Source organism: Odontesthes bonariensis, chromosome 18 (assembly GCF_027942865.1).
Source record: "Odontesthes bonariensis isolate fOdoBon6 chromosome 18, fOdoBon6.hap1, whole genome shotgun sequence".
Taxonomy (NCBI): Eukaryota; Metazoa; Chordata; class Actinopteri; order Atheriniformes; family Atherinopsidae; genus Odontesthes; species Odontesthes bonariensis.
Genome location: NC_134523.1, coordinates 17,419,171 through 17,443,677, shown reverse-complemented (window position 1 = coordinate 17,443,677; position 24,507 = coordinate 17,419,171). Strand labels below are relative to the sequence as shown.

The window sequence follows — 24,507 nt, the reverse complement described above, 5'->3', positions numbered from 1 at the left end:
GGGCTGCGCTGTCGGTTGATAGATGAGAAGGGTTAAGAGTCCTCCTCTGTGTGTGTGCATGTTCCTGCATGTGAACAACAGCCATGGCAAATAAATGGACTCGATTGCCCCGATGACTGGCATATACATTTCATAACAGATAAAGCTTAATCCATGGTCTGATATAAGCAGGAGTTTATTCATTTTCTAACCACTTGCCTGCCCTTTGAGGTGAGGATTGAGAAAACAAAAGGAAAAAAAAAAAAAAGCCTGAGCTCCTCATAAAAATCCTGCTAATTTATGTGAGCACTAAGAGAACACGTGATTGGTTCATCTACAGCAAGGCAGGGGCAGTATTTTGTTTCGTGCAGTCAGCTGTGAAAAAAATATCAGGCACTAGAAGTGGGGGAAATGAGTTGCATTACTCAGTCTTAGTAATAATAAAAACATATAGTCCCCGACTTAAACAGGGCTGTGCTTTTGTAGATGCAATTTAACTCCGGTATTTTTTCCAGCATTTGCAGGGCTTGATAAACTCTTCAAAGCAGATTCACGTCGGCAGATGATTTGATTTTACCTGCCGTCCGTGCACCTTACATCTGTCTCCCCTTGCTGTCTCTATGTTTCCCTTATTGTTCCCTCTACTGTTTCCCTCTATCAAGGCATTAAAGGAGGATTTAGATGGCTCTGTTGTTATTTCTGCAGCACAATGGATCAACCCGTGTAATGTATCCAAACCCTTTTCCTTGCTTTTAACAGGCCCTTCCCTCCCTGCCTCCCAATATCATCCACCCTCCGCTCCATCTTTTTTTCTCAAACATAGACAACCCCTCCCTCCTTTGCCTAAAGAATTAGATGTATAAATGGTGCCTATGGCAGGGGCAGAGACAGACACAGATCCTCTCAAAGGGCTCCATTGACTGGTGTTTACTTAAGGCCAGGGACATTAGCCGCTGCTAAATCTACCTCAATCTGCCCCTCTCGGCTTCTCGGATTCTAGTCTGACTGTAGCACAGCCTGCCCGCTCTCACATCACAGCCACAGTGCATGTGTGTCTGTGTGTTTGACTGCTGACATTAAGAATGTAATCAGTGGTGTAACAACACAAGCAGCAGCATCAGTTATACCATTCAGCAAAAGTAAAGCCAACTGAATGGCACAGAAGTGGAGAATTTCCAGCAGGTATTCAAGGCAAATTATCAGTAATTTGAGAGTTCCCTTTGAGAGTTGTATGTTTAATAATGAAAGAGAGAACTGAAAACCCTGGTCACTGAGTGAAAATGAGACGTAGTTCACGCAAGGACGAACAGGCGTATGTTTAGTTGAAAATCATATTCTTCCCTGGACACTATCATAAAGCAACAATAATTAGTCAATAACATGTTGCTATTGCTCTCATGGGGGAAGGGATGGGGGGCAGGAAGAGACCTGGATGAGGCATTTTACTATAATACTCTCATTTCAGAGGCACGTCTATTATCAATGACAAAAGTTGAATGTACAACAAGCTGTGAACAGCCCTGGCCATCAAGCTCACAAGAAAAGACACATGTTGAATAAATGCTGAATTTTGGCAAATGACTTCCTCCTGATCATTGGGGGAATAGACAGAAATAGGGTCTTTAAAGTATCCTTTCATCAATGCAACATCTTGCCAGCTCCCCGCAGCCATAACGTCATTTAAAAGCCACACACACACACACACAAAAATCCTCCTTCAGGAATCAATAACTCAGCTAAAGAGAAGCACATGCTACGCCCCACTGCACTAATCAATAGAAAGCCAAATGTTATTGTTTCATCTCATTCTTTGACTTTCACATTCTAATCTGGCCTTCCCAGCATATGCTGGACATATATCACATTAAAAATATAATACACAGAGGGGACAAAGGGACGCTGGATTTAACAGGTGCCTCAAATGTATTACAATGTCATTAATTGCAGCCAAACCTGACTACTTTGATCTGCAGAGAATCACAAGTTACCTCGAAAGGATCTTAAAATGTAGACCTGTAATATGAGTTGTACCCCACTCCTGACTCTGTCCTGACATGATATTTATATTTTTTTATCTGCTAAAGCAAGGCAGAAGCGACTGCCATGTGATTTTGTCACGTGGTGTGAATCTGCCAGCCAGGGTTCTTCTCAGCTCTTTGTAATCAAGCTATCAATGATCATTAATGAGAGCGTGACATAGCGCTCCACAACCCTCTTGGCCACATTGCCCAACACTCTGGCCTCTCTCCCAGCCTCACTTTCTCCCATTGACCCTGTCTGTGTTGCTGTCACATTAACCTGCAAAGCCACTGGCTACACTATTTACTCCATGAAAATGAATATGAATGCTGGCTGCCAATCTATAAACTAAATACATGCTTTTCTTGCCCCACACACCCACTGTGGGTCTGGTTTGCATGACACAGGACCCAAGTGGTTTGCTCAAGGATACATTAAACGCTGACGGTGGCAAGATTGGATCTGCGCTGACCTTGGGAGTGAACTGCAGCATAGGGAAAGGAGGAAGGAGGGCCCTGTTGCAACAGAGTTGGGATGCAGAAAGTATGAGGAGGGAGGAGGACGGGGGAAGAAAAGCTGGAGGGAGGGCCAGGGAGAACAGAGGGGCATGCCTTGATTGAGAGGCCCCCGAGATGAGCAACTCTGAGATATGAGAAGGGGGAGGGAGGGGGATGATGGAGGGAGTAGAGGAGGGGGAGTGGGAGGGAGAGGGAAGCCATATGGCAGCAGTACAAATGTATTAAACTATAAATCAGGGGGAGAGCTAGTGGACTGCCAGGTGGGGCTACAGTCAGGTCCTCCCAGTCAGAGATGCAATGGTTCACATGGAAAAGGATGAAAATATCATCACTGTCAGTTATTTGCTTGTTATATACACAGCAAAATGGGCATAGTTTAACTTTTTTAAGTAGAATTATACTTTGAAAATGTTGGACAGAAATGCTTTTTCATAGATTTTTGAAACCAAAAAGAATTGTTAAATGTGATAAAGAGCATCAAGACGATGAGCTTTCCAGTAATCAAAAGTCAAGTCTGAGGAGCTGCAACTTTTGATTGCAACAGCATGAAGTATTACTGTAACTGGCTTGTATTAAACTCATATAACAGGATATATTAAACAGGCATATTAGATGAAAATGTAAATTAGTGGAAAGTCTAAAATGGTATCAAAAATGATAATACTAATTAGTTAAGAAACCAAATGAGACTTAAATATTTTGCAATGTTTAATTGCACACCTACCGCATGTTATTCTGCTGCTGCTATGCATCACAGCGTCACAAAAAATGGACAGAAGTTAGTGTTACGCATTGTGCCAGAAAAACAAATGGAGTAATCCCAAAAGGCTTCCATTTTAATCCCTTGATGATGTCTGGGTAGTGTGCCCAGCCAGTGTCCTGGTAGTTATTGGGACCCAGGGCCTGGGCTTCTATCCCAAAGGCACTGATGCATACTGCAGCTAGAACAAACACGGGCAGCCTAACCCATGCCTGCTGCCTGTGTCAGAAACATACCATCAAAAGAGGAAAAGAAGGGTTCATACCCCCACTACAAGAACATGTTTGCGAATGAACAACTTCACCCCGTGTGTAGTTCTTTCAGAAGTGTCAGTCAAGATTTTAAACAACGGCTTACATTAAGCTTGCAAATACTTCATTAAAAAAATCTAATTTGAATGCTCATCCTTTAATTTGCTTAATGTGTGGCATTAAAGAGCTGTCAGTTGGTAATTTTAATAAGCAAATGAATCAACAAAATATGTTATCCAACATGTTGTGCCATCTCATCAGGAGCTCAGCGGTTTGCAGGTGAGGAATGGATGGAGGTTACTGGACAGCTCCCAGTTACAGTCCACTAGCATGGACTAACAGCAGCCTGAGCCTCCAGCCTGGATCCCCCGTTACATTTGCACATGCACACCAAACACATTAGATAATCACAATAATACTAAGAAAATATCCAAACTCAAAGAGGCACCTGCCATCTGAAACCATCAAAATAGAGACAAGCGATCTACCAAATTCCAACTCCAGCGAGAGATGCGAGGAGGAGGGAGGAGTGCTGAGGATGAGGAAGGGTGGGAGGGAGACAGGACAAAAATGTAGCAGTAGATGAGTGGGCATGAGAAATGAAATGACAGCAGAAGAGTGGCATACCTTGGTTTGGAGATAGTGGGGGTAGTAGTAGGTGTACTGAGGGTACATTGGCTGCTGCTCCAATCGCTTGCCCATGTAGCTGGAATCCTTAGCACTGAGGCAGGGAATGGTGACACGGGGGCGGGAGCTGCCAAGTAGCTAGTAATGTGATCGAGGCAACAGAGGGACTGTGCAATTCCAGTCTTTGCTGTCTGCACCACTGTGTCGCAAGCTGGTCCTCCGGGAGAAGATTCAAGGTCTGTGTGCCGGACAGTGGCTTGGAGAATGTCTGCCACTGATAAGGAAGCTCTTGACAAACTGTGCCTTGCTGGTCCAGAGACTTAGTATTGGGCAGGTGCTCACGCACTCACTCACTCACTCACTCACTCACTCGCAGCTGGATCAATGGAAATATTTCCACAAGTGCCAAGAGAACCAAGAGCGGCGTGTTTGTCAGAGGCTCCTACCGGATAGTGAGGGTGAGGTAGAGGAGGAAGAGGGAAGAGAACACGCAAAGAGGTGCAGGTGGCAGTAGCTCTGGCAGTCCTAATGTTGAAAAATGAGAGAGGAACAGGAGGAGGAAAGGAGGAGGAAAGGAATGGCAAGGAAAGCGGGAGAGGACGTATAGGTTCACTTCACTATTTAAGCTGTTTCACTCCAGTCTTTAGCCAGGGCTTTAATCTGACTCTCTCTCACTGCCCCTTGCTATCTCTCTTTCCCTCTCTTGCATACACGCATACACACACTCACACTTTCTCTCTTGTCTGATCCGACGATGGCTGAGTGCTGTCCTGCTTGACAGAGGGGAGATATCCTCAGTGCCGGCTGCCGACAGATGCACTTTGTTTAAGGAGCAGAATCACAGCACGAGAGCTTAGCACAGACACAGAGAGCAATCTCAGTCTGCAGCGGTGGAGCCAGCAACGGAGAAATGATCCCAGTTTCTAAATGATGTGGCACAAGCGAATATTTAAAAAATCCACTGGCGGGTTAGTCAATCCACTGAGCTCCAGCTAGTAGACAAGTGAAAAAAAACCAGACAGTGACTGTGTCCCGGGTGGCCAGTGGAGACAGAGTCCCTCGTCTGCGATCCTCCTTCCTTCTGCTCTTGTAAAATGTGTTCCTTATTCTTCCTCAGCTCTCTCACTCCTCTAAACAGCCTGCCTATATCGCGTGCGCTTTCTCTATCACTCAGTCTCTCAGCCTCTCTCTCTCCTTCTCCTCCACACTGACAGGGCGGTAAAGGGGGCTCGTCCGAAGCTGCAAACAGTGCAGACTGCCTCCTCCCTCCCCAGCCCAGCCGGTGGGAGGGTCTTGAGCAGCTCTGTGAGAGTGAGGGATCCAGACACAGACCAGCGGGCTGCAGCGTTTCCACAACCTGGGAGAACGCAGGGAAGAGGAGGAGAGGAGTGGAGACTGCAAGGGATGGAGCACGAGCAGTCGATTCCCCCTACTGGCTGCACATGGAGCTACCAGCTGGAACACAGTGTGTTCACATGAATGTGTTGCCTTATCAAAGTAAGTTGATTAACCTCCAAACCATTTAAGTTTAATAAACAATTTTCCACGTGTAAACTATTTTGAAGTCAGGAAATGTCTACTGCGTTTAGAGGATTGAATATCAACAGATTACACGTAATGGAGATTCTGTAATAAGACTTCAAATTAAATAAGTAACTCGAACCAGCCACTTGTGCAACTATAACACTTGTGTAAAGTGTGATTAGACTACAGTGACAAAGTGAACTGATTACATTAAAATACATATTTACAATATGACAAATGATAGAAAATATACTGTACAAATGTAGATGTTCATGTCAGAATGTTGTTGTAAGAGACAACAAACATTCATAGATGATGGAGACTATACTTTTTATTTCTTTCGTTAAAAATGGCAAAGTAACACATTGAGTAACTGCCCTTGCTGCATTATGATAGCAAAGTACTCCACACGAGCAACAAAAACTTACTCGAATGAAACAATATCCCCGCATCGTAGGATACACACGGCTAGTTATTGTTCATAAGTTTACTTAATTTAAAATGCTTTTTATTTGCATTTGGAATGCTTTGTGATATTTCATGTTTTTTATGCTTTTAAGTTTTTGTGTTTTTCCAGCTTATCATTATTAGTTATCTAAAAGCATTCTAAATGTTATCATTTTTGTTGTAATCTGACTAAATGAGTTACTAATCATATTAATTGACAGGCAATTTGTATTCAATCACAGCCCACTTTGTAAGTAATCGGACTTAACCCTCACAATTTTCTTGTTGTTTTATTAGTTTATAAACTCATCCATCACCATCATGAACCTTTATTCTAGTGTAAAAGATGGCAATACACAGATGAATGATTAATCGAAGGAAAAGGAAAAATACTGAAACCCCTTGACCCTGATAGTGACACAATCTGACAGCTCTGTTACTGTATGCAGTGGGGGGCATTTGCTGACATAGTTTATGTTCATGCGTCCTCTTTGAGGGAAGGATCTCTGAAAGCAAGACAATCTCATAACAGGTTGTGAAACACCCATGCTGGCCCATGGCACAATTCATTGCAGTTTCACAATAAATCCTAAAAAAAAGAATAATTGCTACTTATCCCTCTCTCAGGTATCCACTGTGATGTAGCTCCAGCCGTGACGATGTTTCCACTTGTGTTCCGATGTGATGACATCACACTTGCAACAAAACAATGTTGACAGTCAACAATCTTGAATAGAGTCAGTTTGGGGCTTGGGGGATTATGTTAAACCCCTGACTCTCTAGTAGGAGTTTGTAACTTCTGATCTCATCCTGCACTATATTTTCCACAGTCCCACGACACTCACCGCAACTCACTTGTTTTACTTTGCTCCCATCTGCAAACAGTGAAGGTAAGAAGTTAAAAGTGCATGGTTAGGGTTAAGGTCACGTTTAGGTTTACACAAAATATGTGGTCACAAACCACACAATTTAATACTCACTGGTTGCGGCCTCCATCATGTAACACAACGCTCCCACAACACTCCCACTAAAACGTTGTAATCTCACAATTTCTAACCTTGGATTGGGAAACTACTGTGTTTTCGACATGTGGACAAATGTATGTGATATACATTTTCTGGTGAGAATGGGCTGCTGTAAATCAATACAAAGTTGTTTTCAGGTATCTTCTTAATCCAGGATGACAACAACCCCTCCCATAGCCCATGAGCAGGTCACTGAAAGGTTAAATGAGTATGGAAATGATGTGAATCATACGCTGTGGACTTGTCAGTCAACAGATATCGACCCCGTGGAACATCTGTGGGACATTTTGGCTACATGTGAAAAAGAGTGCTCTCAACCACAATCATCAAAAACACCAAATGAGGAAGTATCTTTTACTTTTTGCTCTCCGGTAGAGTTCAAAAGATCTCAGGAATGCCAATGTGCACTGATACTACTCTGGGAAAAAACTGTGGCCCGACGGTTCTAAAGACTTTTTATGTTGATTTTCCCTTTAATCTGTGACCTGTCTGTATGCATGCCTTTGGATAGTGGGAGGAAGGAAACCAGAGTACCGAGAAAAAAAAAAAAACCTCCACAGGCACAGGGAAAACATCTAAACTCCAGACAGAAAGACCTCTGCCAATATTTCCAAATGAGGAACTTTCTGGTTCAGCCAGCAACAGAGCTGTCCGCTGCTCCACCGGGTCACCCCACAGTGAGAAACAACCTTCAAGAATCGACTCAGAGATGTGAGAGAAAACCACCTCCTGTGCGACATGAAAAGATGATGAAGAACGGTCCATATCCTTTAAACGACTGTGATCACGAGCGAAAACATTTCACAAAGAACATTTGGTCAGAGTCAGAGAGCATTACCCTGATCACAAGTAGCCTGCAGTCACACACGTACATCTGTGAGTGGGATCAAACACCATTCTTAAAAGCTCTCACTCAGTTTTTATGTCAAACATACGCAGACTCGTAAAAATTTTTAAATGTGACTGATCTAAAGTCCTCTAGAGTATCTCGATGATGCCGCAGCCACAAGTTCAGAGCCCCCTTTTTTATTCTCTTTTTTTTTTTACTCGTTTAGTAAATCTTCTTAGTTTGCAGCCAGAGACGACGACATGAAAAAAACTGGAATGAAAACAATTAAAAGTTGGCAAATTCTACATCTGAAAATAGAACAGTGACTTTGATGAGCACAGTTTTGTATTTAATTTGTTCCACTTGAGAGATCTACAAAAAAAAGGGGGGTGGGGTTGCCTGATTGCTCCCTCTCAAATAATAACAACTTAATTACATATTTCCAACACAACAGCCCATTCATGATGCGTAGGTTCAGCTGGGAAAAACATTCATTGTACACCACACAATCTAATGAAATTGACACATATGTCATATTTGAATAGTATGCTGTGATAAGTACTGCTACCACTATTTGTGTCAATCACAGGACATGTCAAATATCTAGAAATGCCACATGCTTTTTGACGTGAGTTATAGGGATAGAAGGGCCCATACACATGGTCAGACTGAATCGATTCGAGCAGAAGAATCCTAGAGACCAAGACAAAGCACAGAGGGAAAAGGGCAGCCTTTTACAGACATGGAGGGGAAAATATAATTATCAGATAGGCCCACTTTTATCTGAAGGAAAGAGATGAGGCCGATATTGATTGTGGATTACCAGATTAACAGCCTCTGCTTCAACCAGACACAAACTGTCAACTTCTGTGCAAAGACAGAAAGCCTAGAAAACAAAGAGTAAGACAGACAAAGGCCAATGGAAGGAGTAATGGAGGAGAAGATATAGTGCGAAAATAAGATGCATAGGATGATGGAACCTGAAAGAGGCTAAGAGGCAGAAAAGATTCATATTTCTTCATAGCACTGTGTGCCCTGTGAGCGACCATGTGAAGTCAACTCTGCAGCTCATAGATATAAGGCTCATCATTTCTGTATCTTCAATATCAGGTATAAAGTGGAACAGAGCAGCAGATCGACTATCACACAGGTTTGATCCACAGTCAAAAGCCAGGTTTCCCACCATAGTACATATTACGGCTTTAGAAATAAAAAGCATATACAAATACGCTAATTCAGTTATTTAAAAATCATTCGTTTTTTGGTTTCACTCAGCAACGAGTAGTGAAATTTTAAACAATCAATAAAATAAAGCTGGATATTTTTTGTTATCTAATCTCATAAAATGTGTTCAATTCTTTGGTTTGGGAAAGTTTATTGGACAAAAAAACAACAATTTGACCATCACATTTAGGTGTGAGAAGCAGAAAACTGACATTATGTCACCAACGTATCTTGCTATTCTCACATGTTTTTCAAAAAGACATGAAAACTAAACTATAATAAAACAACTGAGAGCATTACAGCTAAAACCAAAGATTTTCGAAAAACACAAACGTATTCGTCATATTTTGCTGTAAATTATGACAGAGAAGAGACTCACTTTTTCTAAAATGTATTCAAATTAATCGCCAAAGGAATGAAAATACAGGAGACTACCATCACTGGGACATTGGTCAGCTAAACCATTAATATTCATCCAGTCATTAAGAATTAAGAGGCGGGAGGTGAGACTCGACTCTTGAAACTAAAGAACTTGACCTGTGGCCCGACATATAACACAAGAAACGACCCTGAAAACTAGCTGCTATGAACTTTCAGTCTTTGCCCAAATGCACTGGCAAAGGTTAGTTCATGAAGGTATTTTGACATCAAGTGACTGGAGAGCAGTTCTACATATTGCATGTATCGCACGTCAACACTGCGTCTTTTTTCCCCCAAAGCGGGCCTCACAGACTCGTTGTGCATTTTGTCCTTGTGGGAATGGAAACATATGGGTCTGAATCAGTGAGACAGATGTCACGAAGAGGTCATCTGAAGCGATCAATTTTATAGAAAAGGACGACCGAGGTTTGTCTCTGTCCTTGTATTATCAATACTGAGATAACACAGGATCATTCATCATCATCACTGTATTATGGTTGATGAAAATGATTTGTATAAAGCTGCTTTGTACACTTAAGGTTACTATGGTTTAGATTCCAGAAAAGCACAGAGAGTTTGCAATCTATGTTCTTCAAGGCGACAGGAAACTTATGTGATGTAGAAACTGAATAATGCTGAAATGATGTCTTTCCAATGTTCAGCATACTTAAAAGCTACTGAAAAAAAATTGCTCATTCTTAGGCAGCAAAGGCTGTCTAACATTTCCATAAATCAAAGCAGAGGCAATCTGCTACTCTTCGGTTCTGAGGCCTTCCTATGATGCTTGTTGATTCACTCTCTAAACTGAGACAAACAGTGAGTCATTCACAAGTCTTTAAAATGGGGAAAGAGGAAGACAGCTGAGAGCGTAACCTATGCTTGAGGGTGTTAAGTAGTTATACTTCCCCTCCAAAGAATCCGGCAACTCTAGTAATAGAAAACTTTGGCACGATCACAATGTGGCCTCTGGACAGAAGCAGAGCAGTGCAGAGGGAGTTTTTAAATGGTATTTTTGTTCTTAGCTAGCTTATTTGTATGACGTCACTAATTTTCTTCATTGGTCAGTTTGACCAGCAGTTCAGGAAAGTTATTCACATCTAAGGAGAAATTATTGCTCTCCACAGGCACTGAAAGAGCTCCACGTTTGGCTGCCAGTTAGCATGCAAACATAAATAGATGAAGGAAAACAACCTGCTCTCTTCTGAAGACAAAAACAGCAAGGACTATTCCATGTTCCTCTCAAAAAAAAATTCCTAGAAAGTCCACAACCATCCGACTCTACTACATGACCCCTCCCTGTGGGTGACTATACTTCCTCAAGCTGCTGCAGAAACCAAGAGGCTTTGTTTGCTGTGGCTTTCTGGACAGCTTTGTCGTGGGTGTTTCCCAGAAATGACCAGATGCATGAATTCAAGGGAAGTCTGGCACTGTGCCAGGAGAGGGTGGTGGGAAAGGGAGGAGGAGAGTTGGGAGAAGGAAGGGAAAGGGGAGAGGAGGGAAGATGTGGAACAGCAGGAGCTGGTATTCCTGGAAAAAACCCTTTTACTTTTGGCAGCGGCTTTGCTGGGCAATTCCCAAGCAGTCAGAGATCTTACAAACATCTTACAAACTAACTGATGTGGCATGACTAATCATCTACTCCAGGGCTTTTTCTTTCATTACGAAGGAGAAGGTGAACAATCTTTCCAATGGTTGATGTAACAAACACTTGCATCTTTTGGACTGTGCTTAGGTTATGGAGAACTTGACTCTTGTTTACCATTATATGAAAAAGTCTTACACAAAGAAAACATGTACGGCTTGAAAATGAATATTCTTTGATAAACCACTGAAAATCACTAAATGCCTTGTACACATGGTGGCATCTATAGCTTCGCTATCACTGGAAGGAAAAACAGCACAAACCAGAGAAAGTAAAGGAATTACATTAGCGCTGATGGGGTTCTGAAGAGCAGACAAAGCTTTATTTGGCCTCTCAAAAATGACTGATCTTCAATTATTCACAAAGAGAAATTAAATTTGGAAGTTAATCAGTTCATCTGGCAGATTATTTGTCATTTTGAGATAATTGATAGTAGCTGATTTCTCAACATTAGTGGGTGCAGAGTTTAATGAGGCCTGTGGATATTTCTTCAGTTAATGCACTTTTTTATTATCAAATGTAAGCGTACAGCAGCAAGACAGCAGAATAGACTTAAGTAAACAGACACATTTTTGAGCTGTCCATGCATTCTCTAAATGTGTATTTCGATGGTCAGAGTTTCAGGGGGCATTAGCCTATCCCAGCTGTCACTGCGAGAGAAGTCAGCAGTCCCGTCCCAGGGCTCACACAGACAACCAATCTACGTCACTGTTCTATCTGGACACGCCCCCTGAGTGGCAAAATATCCATCATGGCTGCCGCTGTTAGTCGTGGGAAGAATTTGTGAACCACAGACGTTAACATCTGGCCAGATATAGGGTTTCCTGAAATTTCAGGATTTGTTCCTAATTTGCACACTGGGAGGATTTACTGTAAATCCATGTTTTCAAGCCTGGATCCCTGTTTACTTTAAATTTCAGCTATCCATTTGGTTCCCATCTCTTTACTTTTGGTAAGTTTGCAATGAAAACCTTAACTTCTTTCTGAATCTATTGGTACAGCACAGCAGTTCTTCCCCTTTGTAAACATGTTTTTGAAACAGTCATCGGTCATTCGTCGAGACGTACTCTTGCCTCACAAGTGTTTGTAACTCGGGTACAGTCATATGTTGTGGGAGGACACCAAAGTACCTAGGAAAAGTCTACGCAAGCACCAGAAGAACATTTAAAATCCAAAGCACAAACCAATATCCAATTGTTGACTAACACATAATCCGTCAACTGCTAGTGTTCTACATTAAATCCATAGTGTCAGTCTCTATTTTCCCTTTATCTTTGGGTTTATCTTTTGTGGTTTTATTCGCTAAGCTTATACTTCCCATTCATTCAAACTTTCTTACTGAAACAATTTGATCTAAGAAACTAATCAAAGGTACTGTGTGGGAATAAAGTAAGTATACAGAGTGAACGATGTACTTTCTGAAACGCTGCCTGAAATGCTTCCCTTATGCAAGTTATGTAAATTCACTACATCTTCTATACATTCGATGTCTTAATACATTCTTATCAGCGCACAAATGGATGACAGCCTGAGGTAATGCAACACATTTCCCCTCTGAAAGTATAATTTTCCACAGCGCAAATAGCAGAGAGATCCAGTCGAGATATCATTGCAGGGTCGTTCTCCTTAATATCATTTCTTTATACAGGATGGTGTCATCACATGGTGTTGGCTGTTTATCTTGTACTGTAAAAAGGGCAGACGGGCTCTGGACCACCAGCCCTGCACTGAGACATTTGATAAACACCAGGCAGATTTCCAGTGAGTCATTAGCTTCAATCACAACACAGAGGAGAGCAATGCAGGCTTAATGGGGAGGAAATATGAAACCAGACGTGCATGAGTAAAAATGACGCACAGCACACCCAACAAGGGATGGGTAATAGACCTAAAAGAGTTAATTGCATACACTTACTAGATCTCAATTCCAAACGTGAAATGTATATGCAAGTAATGCCAAGTGGCTCATTTCCTGATTAACATGATTCTGAGAAAAGATCAGAGTTGTTACAAATGATTTCATACTGGGAAAAGAGGCCTACAGTCAGGGTGGCTGTCAGTGTGTGTGTGTGTGTGTGTGTGCGTGTGCGAGAGAGAGAGAGAGAGAGAGAGAGAGAGAGAGAGAGAGAGAGAGAGAGAGAGAGAGATAATCTACATGTTGCTGCATTTGAAAGTGCTTTAGTGAAAGTTCATTCAAACTCAGGTGGTCTACAGCTGTGGCAGCACTATGTGTCCTGGCATGCGCACATTTTCTGTGTGTGTGAAAATACCACAAAAGTCAAAATGTCCTTGAGAAAGCCCAGGGATCATTGAGGGGTCATGTTGTGCTGAGTCATGAGGTGAAAACGCTTGAGTGGAGCTTATAGATCAGACTTCTGTGCCCTGATAAAAATATGTAAAATGCGAATGAATTCCAGTTGTCCATGTCCAGTAAACCAGCTACAGTCCTACTGCTGAGAGGATAGTTAGGTCCATGAAGATATACAGGATATTATGCCAAGAAAATCTCCACATTCTAAGGTTTAAGCACTGAGTGTGTTTATAATGCTATCATAAAATGTTCAAAATCGACAGTGTTTAGAAGATGACGATGGCAGCAGATGTCACAAATTACTCAGAAGTCACACTGCTAAAATGAAGAAAGATGCCTATCAAAGCCTCATCAAATCGCTCACAGCACGAGGTGCATTTTGTTTTATTAATTGTATTAATGTCCTATAAATAGATTTATGTGAAGTTTTGTTCTATTTTTTTGTCTTTGAGTGTGCTTATGGATCTTTAAGTGTCTGAAAGTTTAATATTAAAAATACATCTAAAATAAGCCTTTGTACGAAATATAAATCCAGAAGGTGCAAGAATGTTAAGGATGCCGAAAGCACACATGCAGAAGAGACAAAATATTAAGTAATACAACAGATAAAAGCTCAGCCCACAGCAGAAAGAGAGTGGAGAATGGGAAAAGAGTTATTTCCATCATCTGCAAATCTGTATAGACCTATGAAGCTCAATGCTCCCTGCAATTGAGCAGGATGGAATGGGAGGACAGCAGCAAATTCTTAAAGCACCGCTAAGCCATCCTGGGATGAAGTGAAATGGCCACATGTCACAGAGATGAGGAGTGAGAGGGAGGGGGTGGGTAGAGTGAGAAACAGCACAGAGTACGGAGAGAGAGAAAACAGAGTGTGTCGTTCGAGGAGGAATATTTCAGGGTGGTAAATGGAGCAGAACTCCATTCCAGCTCCTCTCTTAACCTCCCCTGGTGTCTCATCCTGTGCATGCAAAGCATGAAGCCCAGGAGACAAAGAAAACAGAGAGAAAGAGTTGAAGACACAGGCTTTGGAACTAAATAAGTGAATGAATAGACATTTTGCTCATGCACTTATTTCCAGATAAAAGAAAGTAAGGGAAATTAAATATGCAAACGGTAAAAATATATTTGCCTTTCTGAGGTGAAAAGATGAAAGCCATTGATCCTGACCACACTGGGAACCAGCTGACTTGTTACTGGGATATGTTTGTGCCTCATCAACTCACTCATCTACTGCAAAGTTTGACTTAACCAAAAATTGACTTTTTTGTCTAAAAGGGTGGCTTATTGTGACAAACTCACAAAAAACGGGTGGAGGCTTTAAAGTTTCAAAGGAAAAAAGAGAAATAAAATGGTTGTATTTGAGGAAAATAAAGCATAATCTTGTCTAATTCCATTTGTTTTCACCCAGGTTTTCTGAAGGGTATTGTATAACTGATATTGCTCCGAGGCCTTCACAGGAAGCAACAAAAAACTGCTTTGTCACCTTTGGTTGAATAATCAACCAATAAAAATGCTGTTCATTCTTTTGTTCTCTGTAACTCTGTAACTATGACTTTGTGGAAAAAAATACAATAAAACAAAACCTCAACAGATGCTAGGCTGCTAAAGCTAGTTCAAGGGAAACTGAACATAACCCAGAAGACTGCAGGTGCAGAACTGTGCTGCTTGGAGACTTTGCTATCATGGGCCTTTCATTTGCTTCATGACAAAGTATTTATACAGCGTGGTCAAACTGCTTAAACTGATGCCAACTATTCCCATAGGGAATGTGGGCATAAAGACTCATTAACATGCTGCCTATTTACATGGAGTCAGTTTTAATAAAGGAGTTAAAGTGGAGTGGACTTTATCTCCTTCATTACATTGGCTTGCTGCATCCTGAATCAATCTTTTCTCTGACGTGTTCAGATTGAAGTTCTGGGTTCAATTCTCTGTGTTTTTATGTAAACATATAATCCATAGTTCAGATTTTCATGTTGTTTTTTACTGACAGTGGTATCTTCACCACTGTCAGGCCACTGAGGCCAGATGATACTTGTGTTGAGTCTCTGGGACAGAATTACTTTGTTCCAGTCATCTGAAGGAACCCTAATAATTAGGATTCTGTTGTGGGACACATGTGCACACAGTTACAACAGCCACCGACTTCTACTGGTTGTTTTGGTTTGCTCATACTTTTACAATCCTGGTTTTACTTTCCCCATATTTTGTTTCAAAAGGAACCTCTTAACCAGAATTACTATTCAATCCATCCAGCATCCATCATCAAACAGGGAAGTTACACAGTGTAGCATTCAACAGTAAGAGTAAAGACCCATATTCTGAACAAGGAAGAACAAATATTTGTTGAATACTGTAAACTGTACATACAAATGATCTTGAAATATAGTACTTGAAATATAGTACTTGATTAATACTAACACCCTATTTTCACTGCTCCCCAATATATTGTAATTCAGGTAACAATGGGAATCACTGAGAGACAATCATTAACATTATATCATGTTTTATCAGCCCACTCCAATGGTAAAACATTAAATAGGCATGTGAATCATTTTATCCATGCAGATGGATATTCAATAAATAAAATTTTAGTAAAACAAGTTCTATGAAGGACTATTGCCCGATTACTGGGCTCTGTAGAGTATGTTCTCTGGTAGGTGTGATATGTGTACACATTAACAATGTAGTGTACTCTGCTGAAGCATTCTTGGCATGTTTGAAATACATCAAAGTGCAAATCATAATGAGAACCACAGATCGAAAATGCAGTACATTTTTTAATGTTTTTTTTTTTTTTATCATGGTGCAAGACTGGCATGTGGAACTGAGGTACGATTAAAAACATTCACTTTGTGGTGAAACTCCCCTGGGTAACATGTAGATATCAGCGGGTGCGGGACATTAAGGGTGGTGCACTTCAAGAATACCTTCTGTGTGGCACCTCTACAATAACAGCTAGTACCAGCTAAGTCATCAAAATGCACCAACTAAATGGAGCAACAAAGCTGAACATTTACCTTTCACATTACCCAGGCTGCTGGGGGAAGATAAACGGAGGGAGGGTGTCACACAGTAATGACTTACTGACCACAAGAATGAGGAGTAATTGTGATGATAAGACAAAAGAAAACAATATCAAGATACACATTTTGAACAGGTGAATAGCAAAGCTGAACAACTCTGTGCAAGACGATGTGTCTTTATTGATCTGTCTCCGTATGTGGCTCGACAGAGCCAACGGAGAAGTAAACCGTCAAACGCTTTCCACCAATGTGCTGCAACGCTGCTGCCAAAACTAGGGTGGAGCTTTCAAAAACAACACTGCTGTTTAATAAATCAAAAATACCCCGGCAGCTTCGCTCAGCGGCAAAGTCTGACACAGCAAAGGAATCATGGATTCAGCCATTTTGTCTTCTAATATTTCTGCAAGTTTCCTTGTTGCCATTCAAATGTATGCCCATGAAAAACAGTGTTGTATTATTTCATAGACTAAAGTTTCATAGCCACATGGTAGCAAACTTGTGTTGCTCCAATGCTTATTACACAACATAAAACAACTTTGTGGATGTAGCAAAAGTGTTAAAATCAGAACTTAAAGTCTTAAACTTATTAAGACTGGGTATTGCATCGGGGCAACATAAGCCTTTGTTAATCTTACTGGTTACACTCGAGATTTTACACCTCTGTCCAGTCTAAAATGTCTGTCGCTCAAATGGGTCTCACAACTAAACTTTGGAGGACGCATTCTGTGCAAGTCGAGCCATAGGTGTGCTGGGGATGAAATTGTGGGCATCCGGTGTACAGGTGAGGATGCTGTGTACGTCGTGGAAGCTCTCACATTATTTTGGATTTATGTGTGAAAAGTACAAGGGCAATCATGGTGAAATGCAAATTTTGCATGAGTGGTAATACGTGTCTGTCTGCAGCAAAGAACATTACTTCTTTCCAGCTACTCCTTCACAGCTCCACAACATCGCTGGTGATTCTGCGGGTGCTAAAGCCCCACAACAACAAGGGCTTGTTTTCAACTCGGATAAAGCTCCTGCTCTGAGGGAAATGAATGAACATGAATGCTGGTTACATGGTGAAGGGGAACAACAGTGGAGGTGTCAACTTTCCATCAGTTAACAATTAAAAACCCTTCAATTTCTGAAGAAATATGCATTGAGCATGCTTGGTTTTATGTTTGTCTTTTTGAAAATGTAATTCATAATCAAGCTGTGTAAAGGGAATGTTGCCTCCATCATTCCTGGCACCAGCCTGCAGATTATCAGATTACAGATTAGTAATAAGGCAGAGCCAGTGAAGTCAAAGACACATGTTTTCCAACTTCATAACTAAAGTGCAAAATAAAATGCAAAGGGATGTTTGTTTGTTAATGCAAACCTACGTTGACGAGTTACGTTTCACAGAAATGAACGTATGAAAATGTACTTGTTAATAGCAGTAGTTGCGTAATCTAACTATGTCATTTTAAAAGCAACATTACCCAAGACTGGAGAGAAGATACGGAATGGACTATTATGTAACGAAAGCCTCTCATAAAAAATGAAAACTTGTCCCACAGAGCAAAAAGACTTGTATTATCTTAAATGCATAACTCTCTCCTGAACGCATGAGTGATCGTCATTTATGACCACAAACGGGAAGATCATTTTCCTGCTCCCTCGAGTAAAAAGGAATTGGTGACTCATATCACGATAATACAAGATTCAAGACATCACAGATTAATTCTTAGCTATGATGCTACTACTTTATAAACATCTTTTGCATTTCTGGAGGCACATCAATACATCTAACACCAATGTTTTGTGCTTGGCTCCATGTCGTCACTGTGTTGGTCCACGAGCCAGAAATGCCGGATTGTTTATTACGCAGGCAAAATCTAGTTGAAGCTGATTGGGGAAGGACTGAAAACACATTTTCCCCTAGGAGAACCCTTTTGTTTAGTTTCTTGCTCATAAGGTGAAGAAATGCAATCCAGCTCTGATAAAACTGATGCTTCCGCAGCACTGCGCGAACCGCTTTCACCTAGAAAACTGCCTGCATCTGTTGTTATGAGAGAGAGTGATCGGTTGGAGCCCGGAGGTATCAGCTCTCTCGTGATTATGATCTTGCAAAATTCCAGTTGTCTTGCAATGTACACATATCAAGCCAAACAGGATCCAAATCTGATCAAAAGAAAATATAGCTTTCATCCCAGTGAAAAATGTGGCGTGTGTTCACTTGGCTGCCTTATATGGTCAAGTTTAATCTTGCAGATGTGTACTGATCCGTGAGCAGTTGTTCTGTGAGTTGTATTCTTGGACAGCACTTGTAGTTGCTAACGTCAGAAATTTTTATGTTCTTAAAGAGAGAGTATTGTGGTGTCATTTTTCCAGGACAGGCAGCTCATAACCAGTAGCAGGGAGCACTGATCATTTTGTACTCTCTTGAGTGTTTATGAATTTAACTTGTTCAGGCAAGTTCTTCACATGAAAAGCTAGGTTGCATTAAATGCCAACATTTAAACTTAAACTGAGAACACTTTGAGGAGCACATGCTCTTTTGTAACCTTGTTGTGCTGCACAAGAGAACAACCAGGGCCTGAGAGCTACTGGCCCCTGCTAAAGTCTGATTGGCCCCTGAAGTGCTTCATCTAGTCACTGGTGGTTTAACTGCCTACAGGTGAGCAAAAGTTACAAGTTGTGGTAACATACTTTTCACAGCCATAGTGCTTCTTTTTATATCCTGTGAAAATAAGGCGGTAAAGGAAAAAAATGAAACTAGGATGTTGAGAAAAGTGGGGGAGGTTTTTTTGATGGAACATAATGCAACAATTTCAACTGGACAGGAAGGCCGGATAATGGTTTGTTCTGTTGTGTTCCATTTGAACTCAGTTGGAATTTCAAAGATATCAGTGGGTATTTTTTAGTTATTCAAGTGCTTGCACAAAGAACAATTTGCAAATTACATTCAAAGGCTGATCTTGTAGCCAACAGCGAACAATGAATAGCTTACTGAAAAAAAAAAAAACAATGTGCATGGATGTTGGACATGTGCTTGGCCCCTCTTTTTTAATGTGGTTCCCATATGCCCCCTGACTTGGAAAAATCCTTCATTCACCACAGGTGGAGCAGTGGTCACAGGCAGGTTGTACTCTGTATTTTCTGTGAACTCTGTCAAACCCTGCTACAAATAAGCAAACATACGCACAGTGATGTATATAAAGAGTATTGCCTGTGTTAGGGTGTATTGCTGCATGTAAGCTGCCAAGGGCCCTGCAGTTTTATCAGAATCATAAAGGCCCCATCATCTCCTTTTCTCCCCATACGGTTCATGTTCAGCCATCGCTCATGCCCATATAGCATGATTGCACTGGAGGACCAGTATAATCAGCTATAATGCTTTACAGATGTTATGGGTGTTTTAAAGCCAACACTACAGCCCCAGGCAGCCACATATGAAAACCCATCTGTGCATGGATGACATCGCATGTGAGTGTGTATGTGCCTGTATGTATGACTGAAAACCATTCATGATCACAATGAAATTTTGAATTAAAATCACATCTACAGCTCAGGAGGTGTGATTTATGGTTCCTTGTCCTGCGCTGTCATTGACTAATCACCTGAAGAGAAAGTAGCAGGTGCAAACTGATTTGCTGAAGAGTGATTTCACAGATGAAACCCTGCGAATTTACCATTAATGCATGACCAAGAAAAGAAACTGCTCTAAGCCAGCAATAACATGTAAATATGACAGTCCACATGACACTGAACAAGAGAAGACAGCCATTTAAATCCCTGTAAGATCTGCCAGCACCCTCCCTAATCCACCCTCTAACATCTTCCATTGTGTCCAACATCTAATATCAAACATGAACCGCTGCTAAATGAAGACTGGTGGCATACCAGAGCCAGGAATTTGCATGAACTTCCTGCTCTTGTGAAATAGGAAATGAAACATACGGAGCGTTGGGGGGGGGCTGTCAGATTCTGGATATTCCTGTGGTCTGCTGCTCAGGATCTTGTGGCCCAGGCCTTTAATTCTTAATGATGGAGAAAGCCAAGCTCTGGTCACGACAGGAAATACCTTTTAGGTGAAACATCCACCCAAAATGCATTCATTTTGAAAAACAAGGTTTTCCTATGACTTAGATCTGCACACTGGTAAACAAAGTTCTTCGTCATCATGACCATGTTCCTTTGATTTGATTTGAATCCCATCATGGGAAACAGTATTTAGGGGAATTCCTTTTTATCATCCTCTTCTTTTTCCTTTTGTGCGTTTGTGCATCACAGCCTAAAGGTTTCTTGAAATCATTTAAACTGAGCAATACTTCAATTAGAAAAGTGCAATCTACTGGGCTATTGCTGTTGATTTAAATGTGTGAAAATACAAACAAGGTGTGAAATTTGTATGGTGTGCAATTTCCACCTCCCTGACAGTTTATATTAGATTTTGCTGGCACTGTCAACCAGAGCAGGTGTAGCCAAAAAACGGATCAACATTTCATAATGAGAATACATCTATGAGCATGACGAATGAGACAGTTCTGGGTGTTTCAGTCATGCACAATACAATCAAGGTTATGTTAGCAAGGCATAAACTGACAAGCATTATGGGTACAAGCTTTAATCAATAGTACAAATGGCTCCAGTGTTAAAATAATTAATGTTGTTCACATTCTATTTCTTGCAATCCGCAAATTTAGAAAATACATCGGTGTTAGCAGCTTTTTTAACTGTTTGACACATTTGGCTAAATAATAAGCGGAAACGGGCCTTTTATGCAGTGATCCCAAAATTAAATTTGAGGCAAAAATACAGAAGTGACTTGATGGTGCTGATACTGTAAAAAGTAAAATGAGAGTGTGTGGATGTTATTGTGAAGGGTTGAGCTAAGGAATGTCAAAAGACACTCGTAGCACTCAAGTCACTCTGCCTCAGTGTGCGCTGCTGAAGCAAATTAAGCAAGCCTTGGCAGCCTTTTAATGGTCTGTCACAGTCTAACAGGTTTAGAGAGCTTACAATGGACCCAGGCACTAAGCCCGACAGCTTGCACTTAATTGTTCAGAACCTTCACGCAGAAGTGTGTGTGTGTGTGTGTGTGTGTGTGTGTGTGTGTGTGTCTGTGTACTGTTAGAGCCATTCTGTACCTATAACTAAAGTCAATGATTCTCATTATGAGGACGGATAAGATCCTGCCTGTCAGTCGGACTGGTTCAATAAAATAACTGCTCTAGCTGATACAATATAATGAACATGGTTCCATTATGAGTGTCTAAAACCACAGTTTGACTGTTATTTCAGAGAAACTGATCCTAAACCGCGTGATATTAATGCGCAGTTACATTTCCATTCAGCTCAAAATAAGAAGATAAATTGGGGCCATTTTCCAGAAAAGGAATCTTGAAATTTCTTAGCTGTTTTAAATACACCAACCTCAGACAGAGGTGGGCACAAAGCCATTAAGTGGATTGAGATAGACTCAAGCAGCCAGTAATAAACAAAACTTGTAGTGTCTCAATTTTCAAGTGGTGCCTGAAGAAATCAGCCAAGCAAATAAGACCATTTGTTTTTCACTCTGTAACCCCCACTCTATCAGCCAGCGTAATGGTCCACCAAGGACAAGGTGGCAGTGCCTCAAAATCCCCCTCTTAAATGGTTGGAGATTCTGAGCTGTGTGACCTAGAATATGTTTGACAATCTTCTTTTAATTAGGCCTTGAAGACACGACTCATTCCAACTGCTGTCCCGAGAGCTAAATTAATTACTGAGACAAAGCCCATTCTAGCTCATGGCAAAGATGAATCATTGCAGTGTTTAGGAAATGAGCAACGCTCTTCATTCAAGGGCTGATGAAAGAGAGTCTGACTTTAAAATGTAAGCTAATGTGCTTCATCACTAAGTCTCCATGAAGCTCGCTGAGCCACATCACACATCTACAGTACACACTGGCATCTGTTGTCTCTGCTATCAGGAAATCCTTACTATACTTTTAGATGGAACATGTCATGAAAAGATAAAATGGGATTTCATAAAAGCAGATCTTAATCATTTTTGTCCATAAAGTCCTTGCTCTTCATCCCTTTGAAAACTTTCCGTGCTATTTCTTTGTTTTCCCTCTCAGTGGTTTGTGCTTCCCGGGGGAGCCAGAGATAACTAATCTTAGCTCAGCTGCTTTGTGCAGGCCATCAGCCTGCAGATGCACCCTCACCCACTGCCAGCAATCAGACCATTCATTCAGCTACATGACAGTATCATCTGTCATCCTATATAAAGGGGTGTTTGTGAGTTATGGCTAATTAAGCTAATCACAACATAGAGAGCTGCTCCAGAGTTCAGGACTCACAAAGACAGATGAAAGGGTGAGCTGGTGGGATGGAGCAGCGTAAGGTCCACAAATAGTAGGACGGTGACACCCTTTTTATTCTTGTAGCTCCATGCAAAATATATATTTAATTTTAGTTATTTAAACTGAAGATTATCACATCCAAGTTGAAGTAAGGGTTTAGTAATTGCAACTCTTTAAGGCGCTCAAATGTATGTGGTAAAATTATCATTACGATGAATAACATGAAACCCACTAAATAACCAAAACCCACTTGAAGCCATGAACGCCCATGTCCTCACACTACCTCTGTGTGTTTTACAGATGATGTTGTATGCATCAATCCAAGCCCTCTCATTTCTTACAGACAGCCTAGTTAATCTTAGTTTCATCTATCCAAAAAATGCTGGTCCAGCACTGCACTGGCATTTTCCATATTTACAGTAGAGTTGGATGTTGAAATGCCCACCCACTGTTTGTCCCTCCCTTGGATGGGTGTTGTGAAGGGCTTTTCATATCATGAAAGCATCCTGCAACCAGCCACTACTGTTGTCTCACATGGGCATCCATGCCTTTTCTCTGTCCGTTCCATTTCTTCTTCTCAAATTGTACCAGTCTGTTGATTTGGGGCCCCTTAATGTTCCCGCTATTACTCAGATTAATCTGCTTTGTTTTTACAGCCTGCTTATGACATGTTTTACTTGAACTGAGATCTCATATGACCATATGGTGGTTTGCCATCTAGCTAACATCCCATTGTAAAGGCGACACATGGTATCACCACTTTTTACCTGCTTAATTGATAGATAAATGACAAAGAAACAGCCAACACGTGTCTGTGAAAGAGACTGAGGCAATCATCCAAAAACACTGGAGCTGCCTATTAGGAGCTGCATTTAAAACATTTCATATAGCAAAATTCTTATTTTGATTGGTTTTAATAATGACAAAGCAGGGCGGCACATTTTACAATCAAGGATTTGGTCATGATAGGTTATTTTTGCCTTGTTTGTTATTTATACAATGTGCATTCTTCTCTGTCTGCTCATCCCCTCTCCCACTTTCTTGCAACGTCTCTTTTATTTCTAAATCTTCAACAAATTTTCAGACTTTTTGAATCCAAACATGAACTGTGCTGGAAATACCTACAATCAGGTTTGTATTGACCAAATGATTGTGTTCTTGACAAGTATGAGGTTACACTCGAAGCTGACTGTGGCTGCGGCTCTAAATTGAAGGCTTTACACGGATGCCCATGTTATCCAGTAAAAGAGTGATAACAAACGGAGATGTTTTCATTAGCGGAAAAAAGCATCTTATTATCTATGCCCGACAGGAACAGAAGTACTGTAGAGGACAACATATGGAAATATGTTCCAATAGAGGTTGCAAACATTCCCCAGCTGTATTGTGTTATCGTAGAGATGAGAAGAGCTACTTTTGTCCTCCACAGCACGTGTGTAGGTGTGTGTGCCTATGTTATGAAGAGAGCTGAACTCTGCAGCAGAACATAGACGCAATGCGGGCTGGCCCTTGAGTTCACAATTCATCCCTGGTATTTCCACATATATCATGTCACAACAACACCAGAGGCACCAAAAGGTTTCAGCAAG

General features: G+C 41.1%; 1 protein-coding gene across 5 annotated transcripts in view; it reads right to left on the bottom strand.

The window, feature by feature from the left end:
- The window catches only part of LOC142367399 (RNA-binding motif, single-stranded-interacting protein 3), a 290,810-nt gene that overhangs the window by 196,063 nt on the left and 70,240 nt on the right, over positions 1 to 24,507 (bottom strand). For 2 of the 5 annotated variants that reach the window (XM_075449362.1, XM_075449361.1), the window contains exon 1: positions 4,155 to 5,519. The exons of 2 other annotated variants lie outside the window; for them this stretch is intronic. In XM_075449362.1, coding sequence (XP_075305477.1) covers positions 4,155 to 4,229 — 75 coding nt within the window. In that variant the 5' untranslated portion in view covers positions 4,230 to 5,519. Of the gene's footprint in view, positions 1 to 4,154; positions 5,520 to 24,507 lie in introns of those variants that run through there. One more of the 5 variants, XM_075449360.1, reaches the window with a different exon arrangement.